At 45.4% G+C, this 23,344-nt stretch overlaps 1 protein-coding gene across 3 annotated transcripts in view; it reads right to left on the minus strand.

Moving 5' to 3' along the window:
- cfap99 (cilia and flagella associated protein 99) overlaps window positions 1-23,344 on the minus strand; it is a 97,849-nt gene that overhangs the window by 45,755 nt on the left and 28,750 nt on the right. For all 3 annotated transcript variants that reach the window (XM_073047949.1, XM_073047948.1, XM_073047950.1), the window contains one exon: window positions 9,494-9,574. In XM_073047949.1, coding sequence (XP_072904050.1) covers window positions 9,494-9,574 — 81 coding nt within the window. The remainder of the gene's footprint in view (window positions 1-9,493; window positions 9,575-23,344) is intronic.

Raw genomic sequence — 23,344 nt, forward strand, 5'->3', positions numbered from 1 at the left:
AATCAGTCCTATATGGAAGATGCTCTGCTAAAATATATTTCCACCCATTTCAGGAATTGATAAATTTGAAAGAGCCGATCTCACTTTAACATGAACAGAGTGTTATTTTTCTTTGCTCATTTACAAGATACAGATCATGCTAGGAATCCCAGAGTTTATTCCTGAAGGTACTCCCACAGGCTGGTTGAGTAGATTTTATTGGCCTTGTTCCTTATGCCTCTCCTCCATAACTCCTGGGATCATGCAGTCATTTATGGTGCTTCCTGCTGCAGGCAGCTCAATTAGGTCAGCACTAGCCAAGTTCACAAGGGAAGTTTTCTCAACCATAGGAGGAGTGGAACATTACAGCACAGTACAGTTCCTTCAGCCCACGATGTTGTGCCAAGTTTTTAACCTACTGTAAGATCAATCTAACACTTCCCTCCTGTATAGCCCTCTATTTTCCTTTCATCCATGTGCCTAAGTTTTTTTTAAATGTCACTAATGTACCTGCCTCTATCAAGTCACCTCTCATTTTCCTTCGCTGAGAGAAAAGCCCCAGCTCACTCAACCTATCCTCATAAGACACGCTCTCTAATCCAGACAGTATCCTGGTAAGTCTCCTCTGCACCCTCTCTAAAGCTTGCACATCCTTTCTCTAATGAGGCAACCAGAAATGAACAGAGAATTCCAGGTGTAGTCTAACCAGGGTTTTATAGAGTTGCAACATTACCTTTGGGCTCTTGAATTTCATCCTCCAAATTAAGGGCAACAGACTATACACCTGCTTAACTACCCTAAAAACTTATTTGGCAACTTTGAGGGATCTTGTATGTGGACCCGAAGTTTCCTCTGTTCCTCCACACAGCCAAGAATCCTGCCATTAACTTTGAATTCTGCCTTCAAATTCAACCTTCACACTTCTTTGGGTTAAACTCCAGCTGCCACATCTCAGCCCAGCCCTGCATCCTATCAATGTCCTGTCCAATAGCTACTTCTAAACTTAATCCCCCCCCCCCACCCTGCCCATAGATGGTACTCAGCCTGCTGAGTTTCTCCAGCAGATTGTTTGCTGTCCTGAATTGGAAATGTATCGGCAATGGGTCTAAATAATAAAAATCTACTCAACAAGCCTGTGGGAGTACTTCTACCACAGGTACAGCAGCAGTTCAAGAATACAGCTCGTGAACAACTTCCATTTGGCATTTAGAGGAATAAACTCTGGGATTTCAAGTTTGACATGTCTCCCATAAATAAGCTGTAAAAGAACAAAACTCTGGTCATGTTAAAGTGAGATGAGCTCTTTAGGGAGCCACAGTAATGTAGTGGTTACTGCGATACTATTACAGGGTGTCTGAGCTTGGAGTTAAATTCCGCCATCCTCTGTAAGGAATTTGTACATTCTTCCCGTGTGCACGTGGGTTTTTTCCGGCAGCTCAGGCTTCCTCCCACAGTCCAAAAATAAATCAGTTAGTAGGTTAATTGGTCATTGCAAACTGTTCTGTGATTAGGCCAGGGTTAAATCAGTGGGTAATCCAATCACAGACAAGACAAAATCTGCAGATGCTTTAAGTTCCTTGGCATACACATCTCCAAGGATCTTATATGGTTTGTACACACCGGCTGTGAGGTGGAAAAAATTCAATAGCACCTTTTTCACCTCAGATGGTTGAAGAAGTATGGGCCCCCAGATCTGAAGAACTTTCTACAGGGGCACAATTCAGAGCATCCTGTCTGGCTGCATCACTGCCTGGTACCTCCCTTAATTCAGAGAGTGGTGCGGACAGCCCAGCGCATCTGTAGATGTTGATTTCCCATGATTCAGGACATTTACAAAGACAGGTGTGTAAAAAGGGCCCAAAGGATCATTGGGGACCCGAGTCACCACAACCAAAAACTGTTCCATCTGTTACCATTCGGGAAACGGTACCGCAGCATAAAAGCCAGGACCAACAGGCTCCGGGACAGCTTCTTCCACCAGGCCATGAGACTGATTAATGTACGCTGATCCAATTTTATTTCTATGTTATATTGATTGTCCTGTTGTACATACTATTTATTATAAATTACTATAAATTGCACATTGCACATTTAGACAGAGACAAAACGTAAAGATTTTTACTCCTCGTGTATGTGAAGGATATATGTAATAAAGTCAATTCAATTCAATTCAAAGTCCGGCCAAAGGGTCTTGGCCTGAAATGTCGACTGTACTCTTTTCCATGGATGCTGCCTGGCCTGCTGAGTTCCTCCAGCATTTTGTGTGTTGCTTAAATCAGTGGGTTGCTGGGTGGTGCAGCTTGGTGGGCCAAAGGGCCTGTTCTGTGCTTTATCTCTGGAGTAAAAATAATAAAGTAGCCCCAATTCCTCAGATCGAAGTCAAACAACGTAAATATATTTTAGCAGAAAGCCTTCAATACGGACTGATCATCAGTACAATCACAGCACATTTCCGCTGCCAACTACTCCTTCTACAGATTGCTTGCGCCGAGTGGGCATGGTAAGCAGTGAGTGTTGCTACTTTGATTGAGGTGCTACGTTATGAAGAGAGCAGATGGTTGCATAATGAATGACTTGACATATCAATCTGGGTACTACATTACCAATGCAAAGAATTACACAGATATTACACCCTTGGAGAAAATCTTGCCATATGGATATTGGCCCAGGATTGGTGTGGAATTGGGTGTGATATCCATGAGCTCATTCTGAGTTTGACTAACAAAAATGCCATGGAGGCATACAGTATAGAAACAGACCTGGTGGTCACCACCTCCAGGCTGACCATCAGACACTCATCTCTTTTAGTCCCATTTCCCATCATTTAGGGTGTGACCTACGAGAATGCTAAAAATACTCAGCAGGTCAGACAGCATCTGTGGAGAAACAAGGAGTTAATGTCTGAGGCCGACAACCTTTTAGAGTGTAGACACAGAACATCACAGCACAGTAGATGCCCTTCGGTCCACGATGTTGTGCTGACATTTTAACCTACTGCAAGATCAGTCTAACATTTCCCTTTCACACAACCCTTCGTTTTCCTATCATCCATGTGCCTAAGGGTCTCTTAAATATCCCTAATGTATCTGCCTCCACCATCACCCCTGGCAGTGACCCACCACTCTCTGTGGATAAAACATACCTCTGACATTATCTCTACACTTCCCTCTAAATTACTCCTCCACATATTTGCCATTTTTGGCCTGAAAAAACTTTTTGGCCATTACGGGATTTATGCCAAATCATTTGGTATATTTAAGGTAGAGTTGTTAGGTTCTTTCTTAGTAAGGGCATCAACAGTTATGGGGAGAAGACAGGAGAATGGGGTTGAGAGAGGCAAGAAATTAGCCATGATTGAATGGCAGAGCAGACTTGATGGACCTAATTGCCAGGCCTGCACAGGCAGGAATTTTCCAGTCTCTACCCAGTTAACAGGAGCCACTTGCTACGCGTTTCCAACTCATCTCCTGCAGCCTCATTAAACCCATCTCTCATCCACAGTACTTGTTCACCTATTGAATCAGCCAAGCTCAAACAGTTGCTCCTGGCCTTCAGTTATCTTGTTGCCTGTGAGTTTAGTATCTTGTTTTGTGGCCCCTCCTGGCTTGTTATTTTGCAGTTTAATATTAAAGTTAGTGCTCAGCACTGAATCTTCTCTGCTGCTCTGCTTTTGGGTCAAGCCTCCTCTACATTTCCTGACAGGATGAATGAACCATTGACCCAGCAAAGTACACTCTCCTAAAGGAAGGAGGACACATTGCCAAAGCAGCAGGAAACCATTGAATATATGCTCACAACTCTCAACCAACTCTCCACCTTGATACAGTAACCCCACGACAATCAACCTCAACCTCCTCCCTCGGAGCTCCAGATTCCAGTGCCTGAATGTTCCAACCCAATGCCGCAACTTCCTGTCCCAGTGCATCTTTCTGTTCGAGCTCCAGCCATCTCTGCATTCTCAAAATCAAGCCAAAATTGCTTCATCATCTCTCTCTTGATTGGGCAAGCTCTGACCTGTGCTACTGCTAACTGGGATAATAAAACCACCATTTGCTAGAAATACAAAGTTTTTACCGCTGAGATTCAGTTTAATTGTCATTCAACCACACAGGGATACTCAGAAATACAGCCAAACAAGACCGTGTTACTTCAGAGTCAAGGTACAAACCACAGTACCAACAGTCACACACAGCAAGTATAAGATAGAAAGACACAGCCACTCAATAAAAGAGTCCAAACTCAAGCCATCCAACACACCGACTCCAGCCTGGACGTTGAACCACACTATCCGGGTGGAGTGCACTGGCTCCGACACCTCTCTCCCAGCAGCTGTAAACAGATGACACTCTGGCTTAAGAGCTAGTCCTTGCTATGACCGAGGCCCTGCAGCTCCCCTGCCATCACCCTGGTCTCAGCCAATAAATCAGTGAATCAAATGTGTGGCATACCACATTAACAAAGAACAAAAGTGACCAAGACGGCTGACTGTCTCCTTCAATGCAGGTTGGAGCAAAATGCACAGCTTTTTCAGTTTCTCCACCAGCGAGCAACTCGTACCTGCAGTACCTTAAACTCTCAATATTCCATCAGGTTCTTGACCATCTGGGAAATGGATGGGAGGCAGAGTGGATACTTCACCTACGTCAAGGCTCATGGTCAGTGCTGAATGACACAGTGGAATTCAGGACCCTTGCAGCAGCATACGGTCGCAATGCAGACACACTGCTGGCCTAGTACCATCACAACCTCTCAGAGCACTCGAAAGATCAACTGTCTACCCTGGAGATGCCCACCAACCTCAAAAGCCTCATCACTCTGGCCTTCCAAAATTATAAACATATTACAGAATGACCATTAGCCAGAATCCCAGTTTATTTCAGGCTGCAGGATATGCCCTTTTCTCACTGTTACCATCAGGTAGGAGGTGCAGAAGCCTGAAGGCACACACTCAGTGATTCAGGAACAGCTTCTTCCCCTCTGCCATCCAATTCCTAAATGGACTTTGAAGCTTTAGACACTACCTCACATTTTTAAATATACAGTATTTCTGTTTTTGCACATTTTTAAATAATCTATTCAATATACATTATTTATTTATTATGTTTTATTTTATTTCTCTCTATGCTAGATTATGCTGCTAAGTTAACAAATTTCACGTCACATGCCGGTGATAATAAACCTGATTCTGATTCTGAGGACCCTCATCATCAATGTCTCCAGAATCTATGCAGGCAGGGGGCATTCCCTTAAACCCCCCAAGAGCGTGAGGCTCGGTGGAGAAACAACTTATAGAGGAGCCCCTGAATCCTCGTGCATCTCGTGACCACTGCGTCTGGGAAAATGGCACAACCAAGTGCCTTCTATCTGTTAAGCTCCCACTGGACTCTCATTCCAACTCATTCACTCTGTCCTCCTGCGGCTCTGGACTGGACTCTGTGTGTGCAGCTTGGACTCCCTGCTGAGCCTATCTCTCACTCCTTCAACATCATGGTCATTGACGGAGGACACTCGGTGTCTGGGATTGTCCGAGTGCGCACGAGTCCTGTGCACATGAGCATTGTGCAGCACCCCGACTCCATCCAGTTCCTCTTGACAGACTCATCCAACACTCCCCTCATCTTGAGTTACCCCGGGCTCTCCACTCATGACTCTCACTTCAGCTGGCCATCCAGTTCACTGCTGAGTTGCGGAACCAGCTGCCGGACTACCTGCCTGCAACCTCAGCTGACTGTAACCTGTAAATCCGTGGAGACGGAGGAAATGGTCGACCTTAACAAACGTCCGCAGGAATACCATGACTTAGCCATCTCCTTTGGTAAAAGGGAAGCCATCACCCTGCTGCCTCACAGATCACACCTCCTCCTGGGCACCACCCCTCCCCAAGGTCGCCTGTGCTCCCTCTCTCCTCCTGCCCAAGGCATGAATGACTACGTTGCTGAAATGCTACCAGAGCAGCTTCATTCATCCATCCCAGTTCCAAGCCGGTGCAAGATACTTTTTTGTCAAAAGAAAGACGGGGGTCCTCATCTCTGTATCAGCTACCATGGACTCAACAAAATCTCCATGAAGAGTCACGACCCTCTCCCCTTGATGGATAGCACACTCGAAGCGCTCCACAGGGCCGAGATCTTCACCAAACTGCATCTATGGAGTGCATACGACCTGATTTGCATCTGCCAGTGAGTGGAAGATGGCATTCATAACACTCACTGGCCACCGTGAATATCTAGTGACACCTTGACTTTCCAACAGTCCAGCAGTTTTCCAATACTTCATCAATGAGATCCTTCGAGACATGCTACACAAGTATGTGTTCGTTTACCTCGACGATATCCTCATCTTCTCCAAGGACCCCCCCCCCCCCCCAAGACCAATTTTGACACATCTGTTCTGTCCATCAGCATCTCTTGGAAAACCAAGTCTACAAGTTGGAGAAATAGCAGTTCCACACCCCAGTCATTTCCTTGGGTTCTGTCCTTTCATGCGCAGACATAACCATTGTCCTAGAGAAAGTGCACGCCATCACTGAATGGCCCTGACCACACTCCCTTAAACAATTACAGTGCTTCTTGGGCTTCTCCAACTTGTACCACTGGTCATCAGGACCTACAGCCAAATTGTCACTCTTCTCACCTCCCTCACTTGCCTCATGAATAATCTGCTCTGCTCCCACAGACCAAGCTTTCAAGAAGCTCAAGAGACACTTCACCACTGCCCCATTCTCCGCCATCTGAACCCCTCCGGACTGCTTGCGGTAGAAGTGGACACTGTGGGTGCTGGGGCCATCCTCACCCAGTGAGGATCAACAGGAAGATGCACCTTTGTGCCTTATTCTTGAACAAATTCAACTCTACACAGTGCTGTTATGGAGTAGGAGACAGGGTGCCACACACCGTTAAATGGGCCTTGGAGAAATGGAGACATTGGCTGATGAGAAACACTGAGCCCTTCCTCATCTGGACTAACCACCAGAACCTCATATCCATTCAACAGACCCGCCATTCAACTCATGCTAGGCTTGCTGGGCCCTCTCCTTTGAGCAATTCAACTTCTCCACCTCCTACCAACCCGACTCCAAGAACACTGAGGCGGACACCTTGTCATGACAATTCAAACCAGCTGAAACACAGATCAACCCTCAGCCCTCACTTCATCCTCCCGGATCCTCCCCTCGGTCATCTGGGACTTTGAGAACCAGTTCTGACTGGTTTGATGGCACGAGCCTGCTCTGGCTGGCACCCCTGACAACTGCATGTACATGCCGGTGGCTATGCGCTCTGTAACACTCCTGTGGGCCCACGCCTCACCCCTCTCTGGCCATCTAGGTGACCCTGGATTTTCTGCAACACTGATTCTGGTGGCCCACCATGATCGCAAATGTTCATCAGTTTGTCACTACCTGGCCTCAATGTGCCCAGTCCAATTCCTCCAACCAACAACCTTCTGGGATCCTGCAGCTCCTGTCTATTCAACGCTCCTGGTTGTAAATCACCATTTATTTCATCATAAGTTTGCCACCTTTCGATATAGCCAGAGTGATCACGACAGTGGTGGACTGGTTCTCCAAGATGTCCACTTTATGACCCTCCCAAACTTCCATCAGCTGGTGAGACAGAGGACCTGGTTCTCCAATTTGTAGTTTGCCCCCCCCATGGTTTCCAATTGTGTCAGACCAGGGCTTGCAATTTGTCTCCCACTCTGGAAAGCCTTCTGCCCCCTCCTCCACAGCTCAGTAAATTTATCCTTGGGTTGTCACCATCCTTCAGGATCACATCTTTCTTCCTTGTGTCCTGCCTCAAGCCTGTTGTCCATGGACTACTCAATCCATCCGAGCCTGCTGTTCCGGAACCAAGGATGGTGGAAGGTTATCCAGTGTACAGCGATAGCCAGTTGTGGACAGGTTGTGCACTACTTGGTCGACTGAGAGAGGTACGGCCTGGAGGAGAGGTTGTGGGTGCCGTAAAGTTGCATCTCGAATGCATCACTCATGGAAAAGTTCCACTGGACCCATCCGGATCGCACTGGGTCATTGGGTGCCAACTGTAGGAGGGGGATGCCATCAGGTCTGCATATGCAGGTACGTTGTTTCCAACTCATCACCTGCAGCCTATTTAAACCCAGCTTTCATCAACATTACTTCATTCACTCATCAAGCCAGCTAGCCTCAACCAGTTACTCCTATTCTTCAGTTACCTTGTTGCCCATGAGCTTAGGATCTTGTTTTGTGATACCTCATGGCTTGTTATTTTGCAGTTTATTATTAAAGCTATCACTCATGGCTGAGTCATCTCCACTGCTCTGGGTTTGGGTCATGCCTCCTCTACATTTTCTGACACAGCTGGCCTAATTCCACTTCTATGTCATATGGTTTTATGCCTCTTGTCATCTTGTACACCTCTATCTAGTTACCTTTCAACCTCTGATCCTTTGTCAGTACCTCTACAGACACTGCCTAAGATGTAGATCCAGTGCTCTCTGCTCTAACTACCGTAGATGTCGGATTATAAGCTGCTACTTTTTTCCCACGCTTTGAACAGCTTTGAACACTGCGGCCTTTACTACGGTGCGGCTAATGCATGATTTTTTTTCATGCCGCCAAAAACATTTTGCCTCGTAACAGTAGACCAATAAAATTGATGAGTAGTTCACAGAGGTCCAATGAAATTGTACGATAAATCAAGCGCACTTTCACAATTAAATTATTGTAAATCAGTCATTTGTACTCACCCTCATCAACATGGAAAACACTCGAAGAAAAGCATTGTGCTGCCTTTATGGCAGTTATTTAGTTTATAATATTTTCGCTTAGTAATTCATTTGTTAGTATTTTCTAGTTAAAGTTAAAAGTGTTAAGTATATTTGTTTTCTGTACATCCCGGGATACTATGACATCACATCCGGTTTCGCCGCGTCTTGTGGGAAATACCGGTTTGCGATAAACGGGAAGGTGGGGGCGAGCACATTAGCCGAGCGCATTAGACCCAAGCAAAAACGCTGCTTTTAAGTTAAAGGCGATCAATAACTTTTCCTGGTAGGCTGCAGTATATATTTTTTTACCAGTCGTTAGGAGATATTGGAATGTTGTTCGTGCACTGTTCAGTAAAAAAGTATACGCAACGTAATTTGTGTGTTACCGATATGTATGTATATTTAAAAGTAGCCGTGTTAGAGGCACGGTTCGAAAAAAAGCATTTGCAATATGTATTTGTTTATGTTACCATACGGATTTAATTAAAAGTTAAAAAATCCTCACGTGTAATATCTTTCTGTGTAAATATCTCATATTACAACGTGGGACACCAGCAGCCTAAAATCCGGTGCGGCTTGTACAAGTACAAAATTGATTTTCTTTCTAAAATTAGAGCCAGCGGCTTTTAATCAGGTGCGCTCTGTAGTGCGAAATCTACGGTAAATGTATGTGGGGCCATAGCCTGTAGTCAGTTGATGCATTCAGCATAAAAACGAAAGAGAGGGGGAGAAGTTAGTGAGACAAAGTTAACAAAAATATACAAGCCTCAGCTCTTTGGCGATTTCTTTTCTTGAGTTCTTCCAGCAGCCTCTCCTCTTTCGGAGGATCATAGGTGCTTCTGGGAACCTGAATCACACGGAAAAGAACAGTGAGACTCAAAGCAGATGCATCATTGAGGATTACAACACAAATCCATGAGCTTGTCTGGTGCCAAAATATGTTACAAAGCACTTGCAGCAGAAATATTAGTCTCGTGGTCCACGTCAGGATGCTGTCTGGATTAGAGAGGATTAGCTAGAAGGAGAGGTTGGACAGACTCTAAGTTTCTGGGTGTCGATGTCTCTGAAGTTCTATCCTGGGCCCAACGTATTAGTGCAATTACAAAGAAGACTCATCAGTGGCTATACTTTAAATAGGACTTTGAGGAGATTTGGTATGTCACCAAAGACAGACACAAGTTTCTACAGATGTACTGTGGAGAGAATTCTGACTGGCCTGGAGGAGCCAATACACAGGATCAGAAAAAAACTGCAGAGGGTTGTAAACTCATGAGCTCCACCATCAGAAACATCTTCACCACCCTGCCAGCTAGCGCAGCAATGCACTTGGCTTTCTATGACATGCTCTCTAATCCATGCAGCATCCTGGTAAATCCTAATGCAGCTCACAGTTCTGGAGCGTGGTTTATAAAGTCCAACTGTAGATCAGCTTGACGAGGAAAACAGAGCAATTTCAAACAAATATACTGTATGTCAGCACAGCTTTTTTTAACTTGACTTAGTCATTTAAAACATAAAATACAAATACACAGAACTGCTGCTCACTCAATGTTTTTTGTTTCTTGCACTGTTCTCTGAAAACTCTATAGGCAGTTGAGTGTGAACATCCCAGGAGATCAGCAGTTTCTGATCACCCCGTCTGGCACCAACAATTATTCCACAGTCAAAGTCACTTAAATCACATTTCTTACCCATTCTGATGATTGGTCTGAACACCTGAACCCCCTGGCCATGTCTACATGCTTTTATGCATTGAGTTGCTGTGAATTGATTGTCTGGTTAGATTTTTGCATTAATGAACAGTGATTGTCACACTGGCCACACAGTGTATATTCCTAGGCAGAAGTTCAGGGGCTTAGATGACTTCTTCCCACTCCAGTTCTGAAAACAGAAAGATGCTGGGGTATGAATTCCTTCAAGGAAGAAGGGCTGAGTGCTCTCCAGTTACGAGCACTTGACCTAATGAAAGAGGAAGCCTGGCTGGGAACAACAGTGTATATTAGCTAGTCACTGGCTTCTTCTTTCAGGATCTTCCATTATTACAAAGCAATTTCCCCTGTTACCTTTGGTCTTGTTTCGCTTAGGTTAGAATACGGAAGAGAGAACAGTACCAGACAGTACAGGTCCTTCGGCTCACAATGTTGTGCCGACCTTTTAATCTCCTCCAAGTTCAATCCAAGCCTTCTCTCCCACACAGTCCTTCATGTTTCTTTAATCCATGTGCCTATGTAAGATGTCTCTTTAATGTGCCTAATGTATCTTAAATGTCCTGAATAACATCCACCCCCATACTTTACACCAAATACAAAGTTATGCCCCCCCGTATCAGCCCAAAAACAGCTTCTATCCCACCCTTATGAGACTAATAAATGGCTCCCTGGTATGATAAGATGGACCTCACAATCTACATCATTGGGATCTTGCATCTTATTGTCTGCCTGTATTGCAATTTCTCTATTATGGAAATGCTTTAATCAAATATTGTTTTCTTTTTATCAACTTCAATGCAGTTGAAATGCCATGGTTCACATCTCTACTGTTACGCTGTAGGTGTCTGTAAGAGCTGCTGCTCGCTTTCAGCCTGTTTGGGTTATTGTTGAAGATAAGGGATGATGTGGAATGTGTGCCATGAGTGAGATGAAGAGAGAAGATGCTGGGGAGAACTGGTCGTAGCATACGATCAGTGGGAGACCTGTTTGTTTGAGATGGATTGTGAGTGACGTTCAGAAGATGGTGCGTGCTTCACATTGACCAAGGGCCCATTGCATGAGTGACAGAGAAGTTCAAGGTGAGCTCCAGCTTGTGCACATTTGACTGTTTAATTAGAATGGCCCCTTTTATTGTTGTTATTCTTTACCAACCCTTTTTTGAAGACCCTGACCTGGAGACACACTCTGATTTCAGTTCTTTGTGGGAATGCTATGTATCAGAATCAGAATCAGACTTTAATCGCCAAGTACCTGTGCACATACAAGGAATTTACTTCTGGCAGATGTTGTCTCTCTGCTCATAACAATAATAATGATAAATATAAATGAAAAGATAGATTATACATACAGGTAGTGCAATCCAAGTAATAGTTAGCCGACAGTTAACCAGCAGTTAACTGTTCAGCAAAGTGACCGCAGTAGGGAAAAAACCTCTCCAGTGCCTATTAGTCTTAGTATGGAGGGTTCTGAAGCGCCTACCAGACGGAAGCAGATCAAACAGTCCGTGCGCAGGATGGGAAGAGTCCTTTATGATGTTCCCCGCCCTCTTCTTCAACCTGGAAGAGTACAGGTCCACAATAGAGGGCAGGGAGGCTCCAATGAAGCGCTCGGCAGTCCTCACTGTGCGCTGTAGTCTGGTTCTATCCTGCTTGGTGGCGGCTCCAAACCACACAATGATGGAGGTGCACAGGACAGACTCAATGACTGCAGTGTAGAACTGCAGCAGCAATTCCTGAGGCAGACCGTATTTCCTCAAGAGCCGCAGGAAATACATCCGCTGCTGGGCCTTCTTCAGGATGGAGCTGATGTTCTGCTCCCACTTCAGATCCTGAGAGATGGTGGTTCCTAGGAACCTGAAGTTCTCCACGGTGGACACAGGGCTGCTGAGGACTGTGAGGGGAGACATAGCAGGGGGATGTCTCCTGAAATCCACTATCATCTTTGACTGTATACATCAAAACATAGTGAAATTCATTGTTTTCATGAAAAAACCAACACAGTCCAGGGACGTGCTTGGGGCAGCTGTCAAGTGCCATGCTTCCAGCATCAACGTGGCATGCCCACAATTTACTAACTTGTATGTCTTTGGACTGTGGGAGGAAACATGTACAGTGGTGGGGAGAATGAACAAATCCCTTACAGGCAAGAGCAGGAACTGAACACTGATTGCTGGCACTGTAAAGCATTACGCTAGCCGCTACGCTACCACGCTAGTGTAACCTAACTATTTGAAAGGTGAGTAACTGAGGGTTATGGGCAATTGACACAGGAGTTGAGGCCAGTATAGAATGAACGGTAAGGCAGGGTTGAAGGGCTGAGTGGCCTCTTCCTCCTCTAATTTCTTCTGGTACAAGGGTGACAGAGTGTTGCAGCTCCAAAGACGAGGGTTCAGTCCCAAAGACTGCTGCTGACGGTGGGTTCTCATCCACGACTGCGTGGGTTTTCTCTGGTGTTCCAGCTTCCTCCCATGTTCCTACTGCAATTCTTTGAGGAAATTACAAGCAGGGTAGACAAAGGAGATGCGGTGGAGATGCAGTAGACATGGTGTACTTGGGTTGTCAGAAGGCCTTTGACAAGGTGCAGCACATGAGGCTGCTTAGCAAGATAAGAGCCCATGGAATTACAGGGAAGCATGGGTGGAGCATTGGCCGATTGGCAGAAAACAGAGAGTGGGAATAAAGGGATCCTATTCTGGCTGGCTGCCGGTTACCAGTGGAGTTCCACAGGGGTCGTTGGTGTTGGGACCGCTGATTTTTACGATGTATGTCAATGATTTGGACTATGGTATTAATAGATTTGTGGCTAAATTTGCCGATGAAACAAAGATAGATGGAGGAGCGGGTAGTGTTGAGGAAACAGAGAGCCTGCAGAGAGACTTAGATAGTTTAGGGGAATGGGCGAAGAAGTGGCAAATGAAATACAATGTTGGAAAGTGTGTGGTCATGCACTTCGATGGAAGAAATAAACGGGCAGACTATTATTTAGATGGGGAGAGAATTCAAAATGCAGAGATGCAAAGGGACTTGGGAGTCCTTGTACAAGATACCCTGAAGATTAACCTCCAGGTTGAGTTGGTTGTGAAGAAGGCAAATGCAATTTGGCATTCACTTCTAGAGGTATAAAGTATAAGAGCAGGGATGTGATGTTGAGGCTCTATAAGGCACCTGTGAGACCACACTTGGAGTATTGTGTGCAGTTTTGGGCTCCTTGTTTTAGAAAGGTTATACTGACATTGGAGAGGGTTCAGCGAAGATTCATGAGAATGATTCCAGGAATGAGGAACATCTGGCAGCTCTTGGGCTGTATTCCCTGGAGTTCAGGAGAATGAGGAGGGATCTCATAGGAACATTCCAAATGTTAAAAGGCCTGAACAGATTAGGTATGGCAAAGTTATTTCCCATGGTAAGGGATTCTAGAACAAGAAGGCACAACTTCAGGATTGAAGGACATCCATTTAGAACTGAGATGTGGAGAAATTACTTCAGTCAGAGGGTGGTAAATCTGTGGAATTTGTTGCCACAAGCAGCTGTGCAAGCCAAGTCATCGGGTGTATTTAAGACAAAGATAAATAGGTTCTTGATTAGCCAGAGTATCAAAGGGTATGAGGAGAAGGCAGGGGAGTGGGGATGACTGGAAGAATTGGATCAGCCCATGACTGAATGGCGGAGCAGACTCTATGGGGCAAATGGCCTACTTCTGCTCCTATATTTTATGGTCTCATATGCCAAAGACGTACATATTCATTGATTAATTTGCCAAGATAAATTGTCCCTTGTGTATCAGTGAGTGGTTGAGTCTGTGGGGAGAGCTGATGAGAATGAGGGAGAATGAAACAGGTTAGTATTGGATTAGTTTAGAGAAGTGCTTGTATGTTGGCATGGACCAGGTGAGTTGAAGGATCTGTTTTCAGACTGTCCTACTGTAACTCTCTGATACATGGCTAATTGCGCTGGGTGACAGATTGTCCACATCTTCATCTGAAGCCCCGAGTCTGTGAATGTCTGTGAGTCCACTGGGGAAGTCAGGGCACAGTATCTATGGACCTACAAATCCTTGTGGCTTGTGCTGGGGTTAGAGAACTGTTTATGTGTGTGGCTGGGTAGGAGGTTGCGAGGGAGGGACGAACAGGGCTTGTTCTGCATTGTCCTTCTGAGCATCGTGGCCGTGGTACGTTGGCACCAGAGTGTGTGGCGACACTTTCAGGCTACCCTCGGCACGTCCTTTGGTGCATTGGTTATTAATCCAAATGGTGTGCTTCACTGCACGTTTTGATGTACACGTGATAAATAAATCTGAATCTCAGCAACTGAGGGCCAAACGCTATTGCTGTTTCTATATTCTATAACTTCTAATATTTCACTTCCAACTGCAGTAAATGGCAATTTAAAATTTAAGGCTTTGGTAAGAGATAAGGAGAATTTCTTTAGCCAGAGGGTGGTGAATCTGTGGAATTCATTGCCACAGATAGCTGTGGAGGCCAAGTCATTGGGTATATTAGAAGTGGAGGTAGATAGGTTCTTGATTAGTGAGTGTGTCAAAGAGAAGGCAGGGGAATGGGGTTGAGAGGGATAATAAATCAGCCATGATGGAATGGCAGAGCAGACTCGATGGGCTGAATGGCCTAACTCTGCTCCTATGTCTTATGGTCTGATAACGTTCCATCAAGGATCCGAATTTTCAACTCTACAGACGAGCACAGAAAGCAACAATTTGCAGCAGGATTGAACTTTTATCTAAATGATCTATCATTTTTATCTTGTATGTGCCTACTTAGCACCACACCAGCCAACATATGGTAACACTGCGGGTTGGCTTTACCAACAGTTTTGTTTTTTTTCAATAAGGGCAAAGCTGTGATCGTTCTGTCGCACATTTGCTTCAGATGCTCAGAGCTGGCTTCCATCTGTACCAGAGGAACGTGAATTCACATTGTATCTTTGCAAGTAATTTTCTTGTACACCAGCAGCTGCTACCTACAGCATCTGTTTCCGGGACCTCAGCCATTTTCTTATACATATCACAAAGATTTTGATGGCTCAGGTAAATCACTGGTGATGGTAACATTATCAATCAGTAGGATTTTAGATAGATTGGGCTGAATACATGAGAACGTCATTCCCAAGGAAGTAGGAGAATGAGGGGAAATTTGATGGAGGTAGACAAAATAATGAGTGGTACAGATAAGGGAAATGCAAGCAGGCCTTATCCATTGAAGTAGGGTGAGAGTAAAACTTGAGGTCATAGGTTAAAAGCGCAAGGTAAAATATTTAAGGGGAAACCGAGGGAGTGTGGAATGAGCTGCCAGCAGAAGTGGTGGATGCAGGTTCGACTGCAACATTTAAAGGAAGTTCGGTTAAGTGCATGGATGGGAGGGTAATGAGGGCTATCGCCCAGACACCGGTCAATGGGACTCAGCAGAATAACAGCACAGATTAAATGGGCTGCATGGCCTGTTTCTGTGCTGTAGTGCTCTAAGAACATTAGCTTTATTTGTCACATGTACGTCAAAATAGACAATGAAATGTGCCATCTGTGTCAACGATCAACACAGTCTGAGGATGTGCTGGGGGCAGCCCGCAAGTGCTTCCGGAGCCAACACAGCATGTCTACAACTTACAAATCTGAACCCAGACATCTTTGGAACGTGGGAGAAAACCCACACGGTCATGGGGAGAACATTCAAACTCTCTACAGACAGTGGCGGAATTGAACATGCTTGCTGGGTGGTCTTGAATTGATTTTGTTATGGTTATTATTCTATAGATTTATTGAATATGCCCATAAGGAAATGCATCTCAGGGTTGTATATAGCATATAGTGACATATGTACTTTGATAAAAAAATTTACTTTGAACTTTTAACTTTACCTAGAAATTGTGCTCTTCTTGTTTCGACCATCAGGTAGGCAGTACAGGAAGAGACACAGGGGTCTGAAGGGTCCATTCCTGCTATTAAGACCATAAGATATAGGAGCAGAATTAGGCCATTTGGCCCATCGTGTGCTCCACCATTTCATCATAGCTGATCCAATTGTCCTCTCAGCCCCAATCTACTGCCTTCTCCCCATATCCCTTCATGCTCTGACCAATTAAGAATCTAACACCCACTGCCTTAAATATAGACTTGGCCCTTACAGCTTTCTGTGGCAAAGAATTCCACAGATTCACCATTCTCTGGCTAAATAAATTACTCCTCATCTCCATTCGAAAAGGACGTCCCTCTATTCTCAGGTTGTGTCCTCTGGTCTTACACACTCCCACCATAAGAAATAGCCTCTCCACATCGACTCTATCAAGGCCTTTCACCACTTGATAGGCTTCAATTAGGTCACCCTTCATTCTTCTGAATTCTAGTGAATATGGGCCCAGCACCATCAAACGTTCTTCATCAAACCATTCAATCCTGGAATCATTTCTGTAAACCTCCTTTGAACCTTCTCCAATTTCAGCACATCCTTTCTAAAGCAGTGGGTCCAAAACTGCTCACAGTACTCCAAGTGAGGCGTCACCAGTGCTTTTTAAAGCCTCAACATTATATCCTTGCTTTAATGTTCTTGTCCTCCTGAAATGAATGCTAAAATTGCATTTGCCTTCCTCACCACTGACTCAACCTGCAAACTAACCTTGAGGGAATCCTGCACAAGGACTCCCAAGTCCCTTTGCACCTCAGTTGTTTGTATTTTTCTTCCTAACACTGCCATCTGCCATTTCATTGCCCGTTCTCCTAACCTGTCTAAGGCCTTCTGTAGACTATTTCCTCAAAACTTTGCAACAAAGCTATCAATTCCTTCACCCAAATCATTGATATATAATGTAAAAAAAAATCGCTCCCAACACAAACCCCTATGGAACAATACTAGTCACTGACAGCCAGCCAGAAAAGGCACCTTTCAGTCCCACTCTTTTCCTCCACCAATCAGCCACTGCTTTATCCATGCTAAAATCTTTCCTGCAATACCATGGGCTCGTAGCTTTTTAAGCAGCCTCTCATGTGGCACCAAGTCAAAAGCCTTCTGAAAATCCAAGGACACAACATTAAGTGATTCTCCTTTGTTTATCCTGCTTGTTATTTCTTCAAAGAATTCCAATAGGTTTGTCAGGCAAGATTTTCTCTTGAAAAAACCATGCTGACTACGACCTATTTTATCATGTGCCTCAAAGTACCCTGAGACCTCATCCTTAGTAATCGACTCCAACTTTTTCGCAATCACTGAGGTCAGACTAACTGGCCTATCGTTTCCTTTCTTCTGCCTCTCTCCCTTCTTCAGATTCAGATTCAGTTTATTGTCATTTAGAAACCACAAATGCAATGCAGTTAAAAAATGAGACAACGTTCCCCAGAATGATATCACAAAAGCATATGACAAAACAGACTACACCAGAAAATCCACGTAACGTTTGGCAATCCCCAATCCAGAGTCCGGAGAGGCTGCTGCGTATTAATATCGCACTACCATCTTAGCACGTTCCCCGGAAAGGAGCTCCAAAACCACCAGACAAAACAAAGACCAAAAACTAAAGCTACAAGACCTGCACAAAACCACATAATTACAACATATAGTTACAACAGTGCAAACAATAGCATAATTGATAAAAAACAGACCATGGGCACAGTAAAAATAGTCCAAAGATGTTAAAGGACTATAAGTTCAAAAGAAATCACCACACAGTTTCCACAAGTCCCCAGGGTCCCGACAGACTCGCCATCCCACACCGGCGACAGAAGGGAATACCCCCGCTATGGACTTCCACGGCGCTGCCCAACTCAGCCTTGCAGATGCAGCACACAGTGAAAGCTCCGTCAAACCCAGCCTCGCAGATGTAGCACACACCGAAAGCGACCTGACCGCAGCGGACTCCGAGTCCGTCGAACCTCCGAGCCGACAACCATTCCCTCCGGCGCAGCTTCTCTGAGCACCATCCTCTGCCGAGCGTATTAAGACGGCCCCGCCAACGGCCATCAGCAATGTGACCCTGAGGACTGGGGGCCTGTTCTTCCCAGCAGAGTCCTGGATCTCACAGCAGCAGCAGCAACGAAGAAGGTCTTCCTGGAGATTTCCCGACGTTCCTTAGTGCTCCCACATCCATTTTCAATTGATTATGATTGCACACGGCACCCTACTTCACAAATAACAGATAATCAGCTCCGGAGTGGCCACTGCAAGCTGCGTCGCGCCGCCATCTTGGAATGTTCTTGAAGAGTGGAGCGACATTTGAAATGTTCCAGTCTTCCAGAACCATTCAGAATCTAGTGATTCTTAAAAGATCATTACTAATGCCTCCACAATCTCTTTAGCCACCTCTTTCACAACTCTGGGTGTACACTACATGGTCCAGATGACTTATCAATCTTCAGACCTTTCAATTTCCCAAGAACTTTCTCTCTAGTAATGTTAACGTTACACACTTCATGACCCCTGACACCTGGAACTTCCACCATACTGCTCGTGTCTTCCACAGTAAAGACTGATACAAATTACTTATTCAGTTTGTCTGCCATTTCTTTGTTCCCCATTACTACCTCTCCAGCATAATCTTCCAGTGGTCTGATATCCACTCTTTTACACTTAATGTACCTGGAGAAACTTCTGGTATCATCTTTAATATTATTGGTTAGCTTACTTTCATATCCCATCTTTACCTTCTTAATGACTTCTTTAGTTGTTTTTTGTTGTTTTTTAGAATCTTCACAATCCTCTAACTTCCCACTAAATTTTGCTCTATCATATGCCCTCTCTTTGGCTTTTATGTTGGCTTTGATTTCTCTTGTTAGCCATTGTTGTGTCATCTTGTCTTTAGAATACTTCTTCCTCTTTGGGATGTATATATCCTGTGCCTTTCAAATTGCTTCCAGAAATTCCAGCCGTTGCTGCTCTGCCGTCATCCCTGCCAGTGTTCTTTTCCAATCAATTTCGGCCAATTCCTCTCTCATACCTCTGTAATTCCCTTTACCCCATTGTAATACTGATACACCCGGCTTTAGCTTCTCCTTCTTAAAATTCAGGGTGAAGTCAATCATATTATGATTACTTAACCCTGAGAGTTCTTTTACCTTAAGCTCTCCAATCAATTCTGGTTCATTGCACCCAGTCTAGAATAGCTGATCCTCAAATGGACTCAACCATGAGCTGCTCTAAAGAGCATCTTGTAGGCACTCCAGAATTTCCCTCTCCTGGAATCCAGCACCAACTTGATATTCCCAATCTCCCTGCATATTGAAGTCCCCCATGACTATTGTAACATTGCCCTTTTGGCATGCATTTTCCGTCACCCGTTGTAATTTGTGGACCACATGCTCCCTAATGTTTGGGGTCTGTATACAACTCCCATCATTTTTACCCTTGCAGTTCCTTAGCTGTATCCACAATAATTCAACACCTGGCAACCCTATGTCACCTCTTTCCAATGGTTTGATTTCATTTTTTACCAACAGAGCAACTCCACCTCCTCTGCCTCCCTGTCCATCCTTTCGATACAATGCAAACACGTGGAAATCTGCAGATGCTGGAAATCCAAACAACACACACAAAATGCTGGTGGAACGCAGCAGGCCAGACAGCATCTATAGGGAGAAGCACTGTCGACGTTCGGGCCAAGACCCTTCGTCAGGACTAACCGAAAGGAAAGATAGTAAGAGATTTGAAAGTAGTGGGGGGAGGGGGAAATGCGAAATGATAGGAGAAGACCGGAGGGGGTGGGATGAAGCTAAGAGCTGGAAAGGTGATTGGCGAAAGTGATACAGAGCTGGAGAAGGGAAAGGATCATGGGACGGGAGGCCTCGGGAGAAAGAAAGTGGGGGGGAAGCACCAGAGGGAGATGGAGAACAGGCAAACAACTAAATATGTCAGGGATGGGGTAAGAAGGGGAGGAGGGGCATTAACGGAAGTTAGAGATGTCAATGTTCATGCCATCAGGTTGGAGGCTACCCAGCCAGTATATAAGGTGTTGTTCCTCCAACCCTGAGTTTGGATTCATTTTGACAGTAAAGGAGGCCATGGATAGACATATCAGAATGGGAATGGGACGTGGAATTAAAATGTGTGGCCACTGGGAGATCCTGCTTTCTCTGGCAAACCAAGCATAGGTGTTCAGCGGAATGGTCTGCCAGTCTGCGTCAGGTCTCACCAATATATAAAAGGCCACACCGGGAGCACTGGACGCAGTACACCACACCAGCCGACTCACAGGTGAAGTGTCGCCTCACCTGGAAGGACTGTCTGGGCCCTGAATGGTGGTGAGGAAGGAAGTGTAAGGGCAGGTGTAGCACTTGTTCCGCTTACAAGGATAAGTGCCAGGAGGGAGATCGGTGGGAAGGGATGGGGGGGATGAGTGGACAAGGGAGTCGTGTAGGGAGCGATCCCTGCGGAAAGCAGAAAGGGGGGGAGGGAAAGACATGCTTGGTAGTGGGATCCCATTGGAGGTGGCGGAAGTTACGGAGAATTATACGTTGGACCTGGAGGCTGGTGGGGTGGTAGGTGAGGACAAGGGGAACTCTATCCTGAGTGGGGTGGCGGGCGGATAGGGTGAGGGTAGATGTGCAGGAAATGGGAGAGATGCATTGAGAACAGAGTTGATGGTGGAAGAAGGGAAGCCCCTTTGTTTAAAAAAGGAAGACATCTCCTTCGTCCTGGAATGAAAAGCCTCATCATGAGAGCAGATGCGGCGGAGATGGAGGAAATGTGAGAAGGGGATAGCATTTTTGCAAGAGACAGGGTGGGAAGAGGAATAGTCCAGGTAGCTGTGAGAGTCTGTAGTCTTGTAATAGATATCAGTAGATAAGCTGTCTCCAGAGATGGAGACAGAAAGATCAAGAAAGGGGAGGGAGGTGTCGGAAATGGACCAGGTAAATTTGAGGGCAGGGTGAAAGTTAGAGGTAAAGTTAATGGAGTTAACAAGCTCAGCATGCGTGCAGGAGGTAGCGCCAATGCAGTCGTCGATGTAGTGAAGGAAAAGAGGGGGACAGATACCCGTATAGGCTTGGAACATGGACTGTTCCACAAAGCCAACAAAAAGGCAGGCATAACTGGGACCCATACGGGTGCCCATGGCTACACCCTTGGTTTGGAGGAAGTGGGAGGAGCCAAAGGAGAAATTATTGAGAGTAAGAACTAATTCCGCTAGACGGAGGAGAGTGGTGGTAGGAATTGGTAAGGTCTGGAATCCAAAAAGAAGCGAAGAGCTTTGAGATCGTCTGGGTGGGGGATGGAGATATATAGGGACTGGACGTCCATGGTGCAAATAAGGCGGTGGGGGCCAGGGAACTTAAATTCATTGAAAAAATTCAAAGCGTGAGAAGTATCACGAACATAGGTGGGAAGAGATTGAACAAGGGGGGATAAGAAAGTGTCAAGGACAGTTCGGTGGGGCAAGCTGTGACAGTAGGTCTACCTGGACAGTCAGGTTTGTGGATCTTGGGTAGGAGGTAGAAACGGGAAGTGTGGGGTGTGGGAACTATGAGGTTGGTGGGAGTGGATGGGAGATCCCCAGAGCTGATAGTGTTGGTGATGGTATAGGAGACAATGGCCTGGTGCTCCTTAGTGGGGTATGTGTATCTTTGGACATTAAGCTCCCAACTATAATCTTTCAGCCATGATTCAGTGCTGCCTACAACATCATACCTGTCAATCTACAACTCTGCCGCAAGTTCATCTACCTTATTCTGTTTACTGTGCGCATTCGGATACAACACCTCCAGTCCTGTATTCACCCTTTTAAAATTTGTCGCACCATGCTCAACCTTTTGAACCCTAACTTTCTCTGAGGTTTTATGAACATCTGCCTCCACAACCTCTCCACTAACTGTCCTGGCACTCTGGTTCCCATCCCCCTGCGACTCTAGTTTAAACCCCACCGTGCAGCATTAACAAACCTTCCCACTGGGATATTAGTCCCCTTCCGGTTCAGGTGCAAACCATCCCTTCTGTACAGGTCCCACCTTCCCTGGAAGAGAACATCTGAAGCCCTCCCTCCTACACCAACTCCTCAGCCATGTATTGAACTGTACAATCTTCCTAGTTCTGGCCCCATTCGCGCGTGGCACAGGTAGCAATCCTGGAGGTCCTGCCCTTTAACTTAACACCTAATTCTCTTAACTCCCTATGTAGAAACTTGTCACTCATCCCACTCAAGTCATTTGTACTTACATCCATGAACCATGACTTCTGGCTGTTCACTCTCCCACTGAGAACTTCATCCAAGAGATCCCAGACCCTAGCACCCGGGAAGCAACTTACCATCCGGGAATCTCATTCTCAGTTACAGAATCTACTGTCCATTCTCTTAACTAACAAATCCCCTATCACCACAGCATGCCTCTTCTTCCCCTTTCCCTTTTGAGTCACAGAGGCAGACTCAGTGCCATAGACCCCAACCACTGTGACTTTCCTCAGTTAAATCATTCCTCTCTCCCTTCCCCACCCCTGCCCGAGAGTATCCAAAATGATACAGTGGCATGCAAAAGTTTGGGCACCCCTGGTCAAAATTTCTGTTACTGTGAATAGCTAAGTGAGTAAAAGATGACCTGATTTCCAAAGGCATAAAGTTAAAGATGACACATTACTTTAATAGTTTAAGCAAGATTACTTTTTTATTTCCATCTTTTACAGTTTCAAAATAATAAAAAAGGAAAAGAGCCTGAAGCAAAAGTTTGGGCACCCTGCACGGTCGGTACTTAGTAACACCCCCTTTGGCAAGTATCACAGCTTGTAAACGTTTTCTGTAGCCAGCTAAGAGTCTTTCAATTTTTGTTTGGGGAATTTTCACCCATTCTTCCTTGCAAAAGGCTTCTAGTTCTGTGAGATTCTTGAGCCGTCTTGCATGCACTGCTCTTTTGAAGTCTATCCACAGATTTTCAATGATATTTAGGTCAGGGGACTGTGAGGGCCCATGGTAAAACCTTCAGCTTGCACC

The sequence above is a fragment of the Hemitrygon akajei genome, chromosome 6 (assembly GCF_048418815.1).
Source record: "Hemitrygon akajei chromosome 6, sHemAka1.3, whole genome shotgun sequence".
Classification (NCBI taxonomy): Eukaryota; Metazoa; Chordata; class Chondrichthyes; order Myliobatiformes; family Dasyatidae; genus Hemitrygon; species Hemitrygon akajei.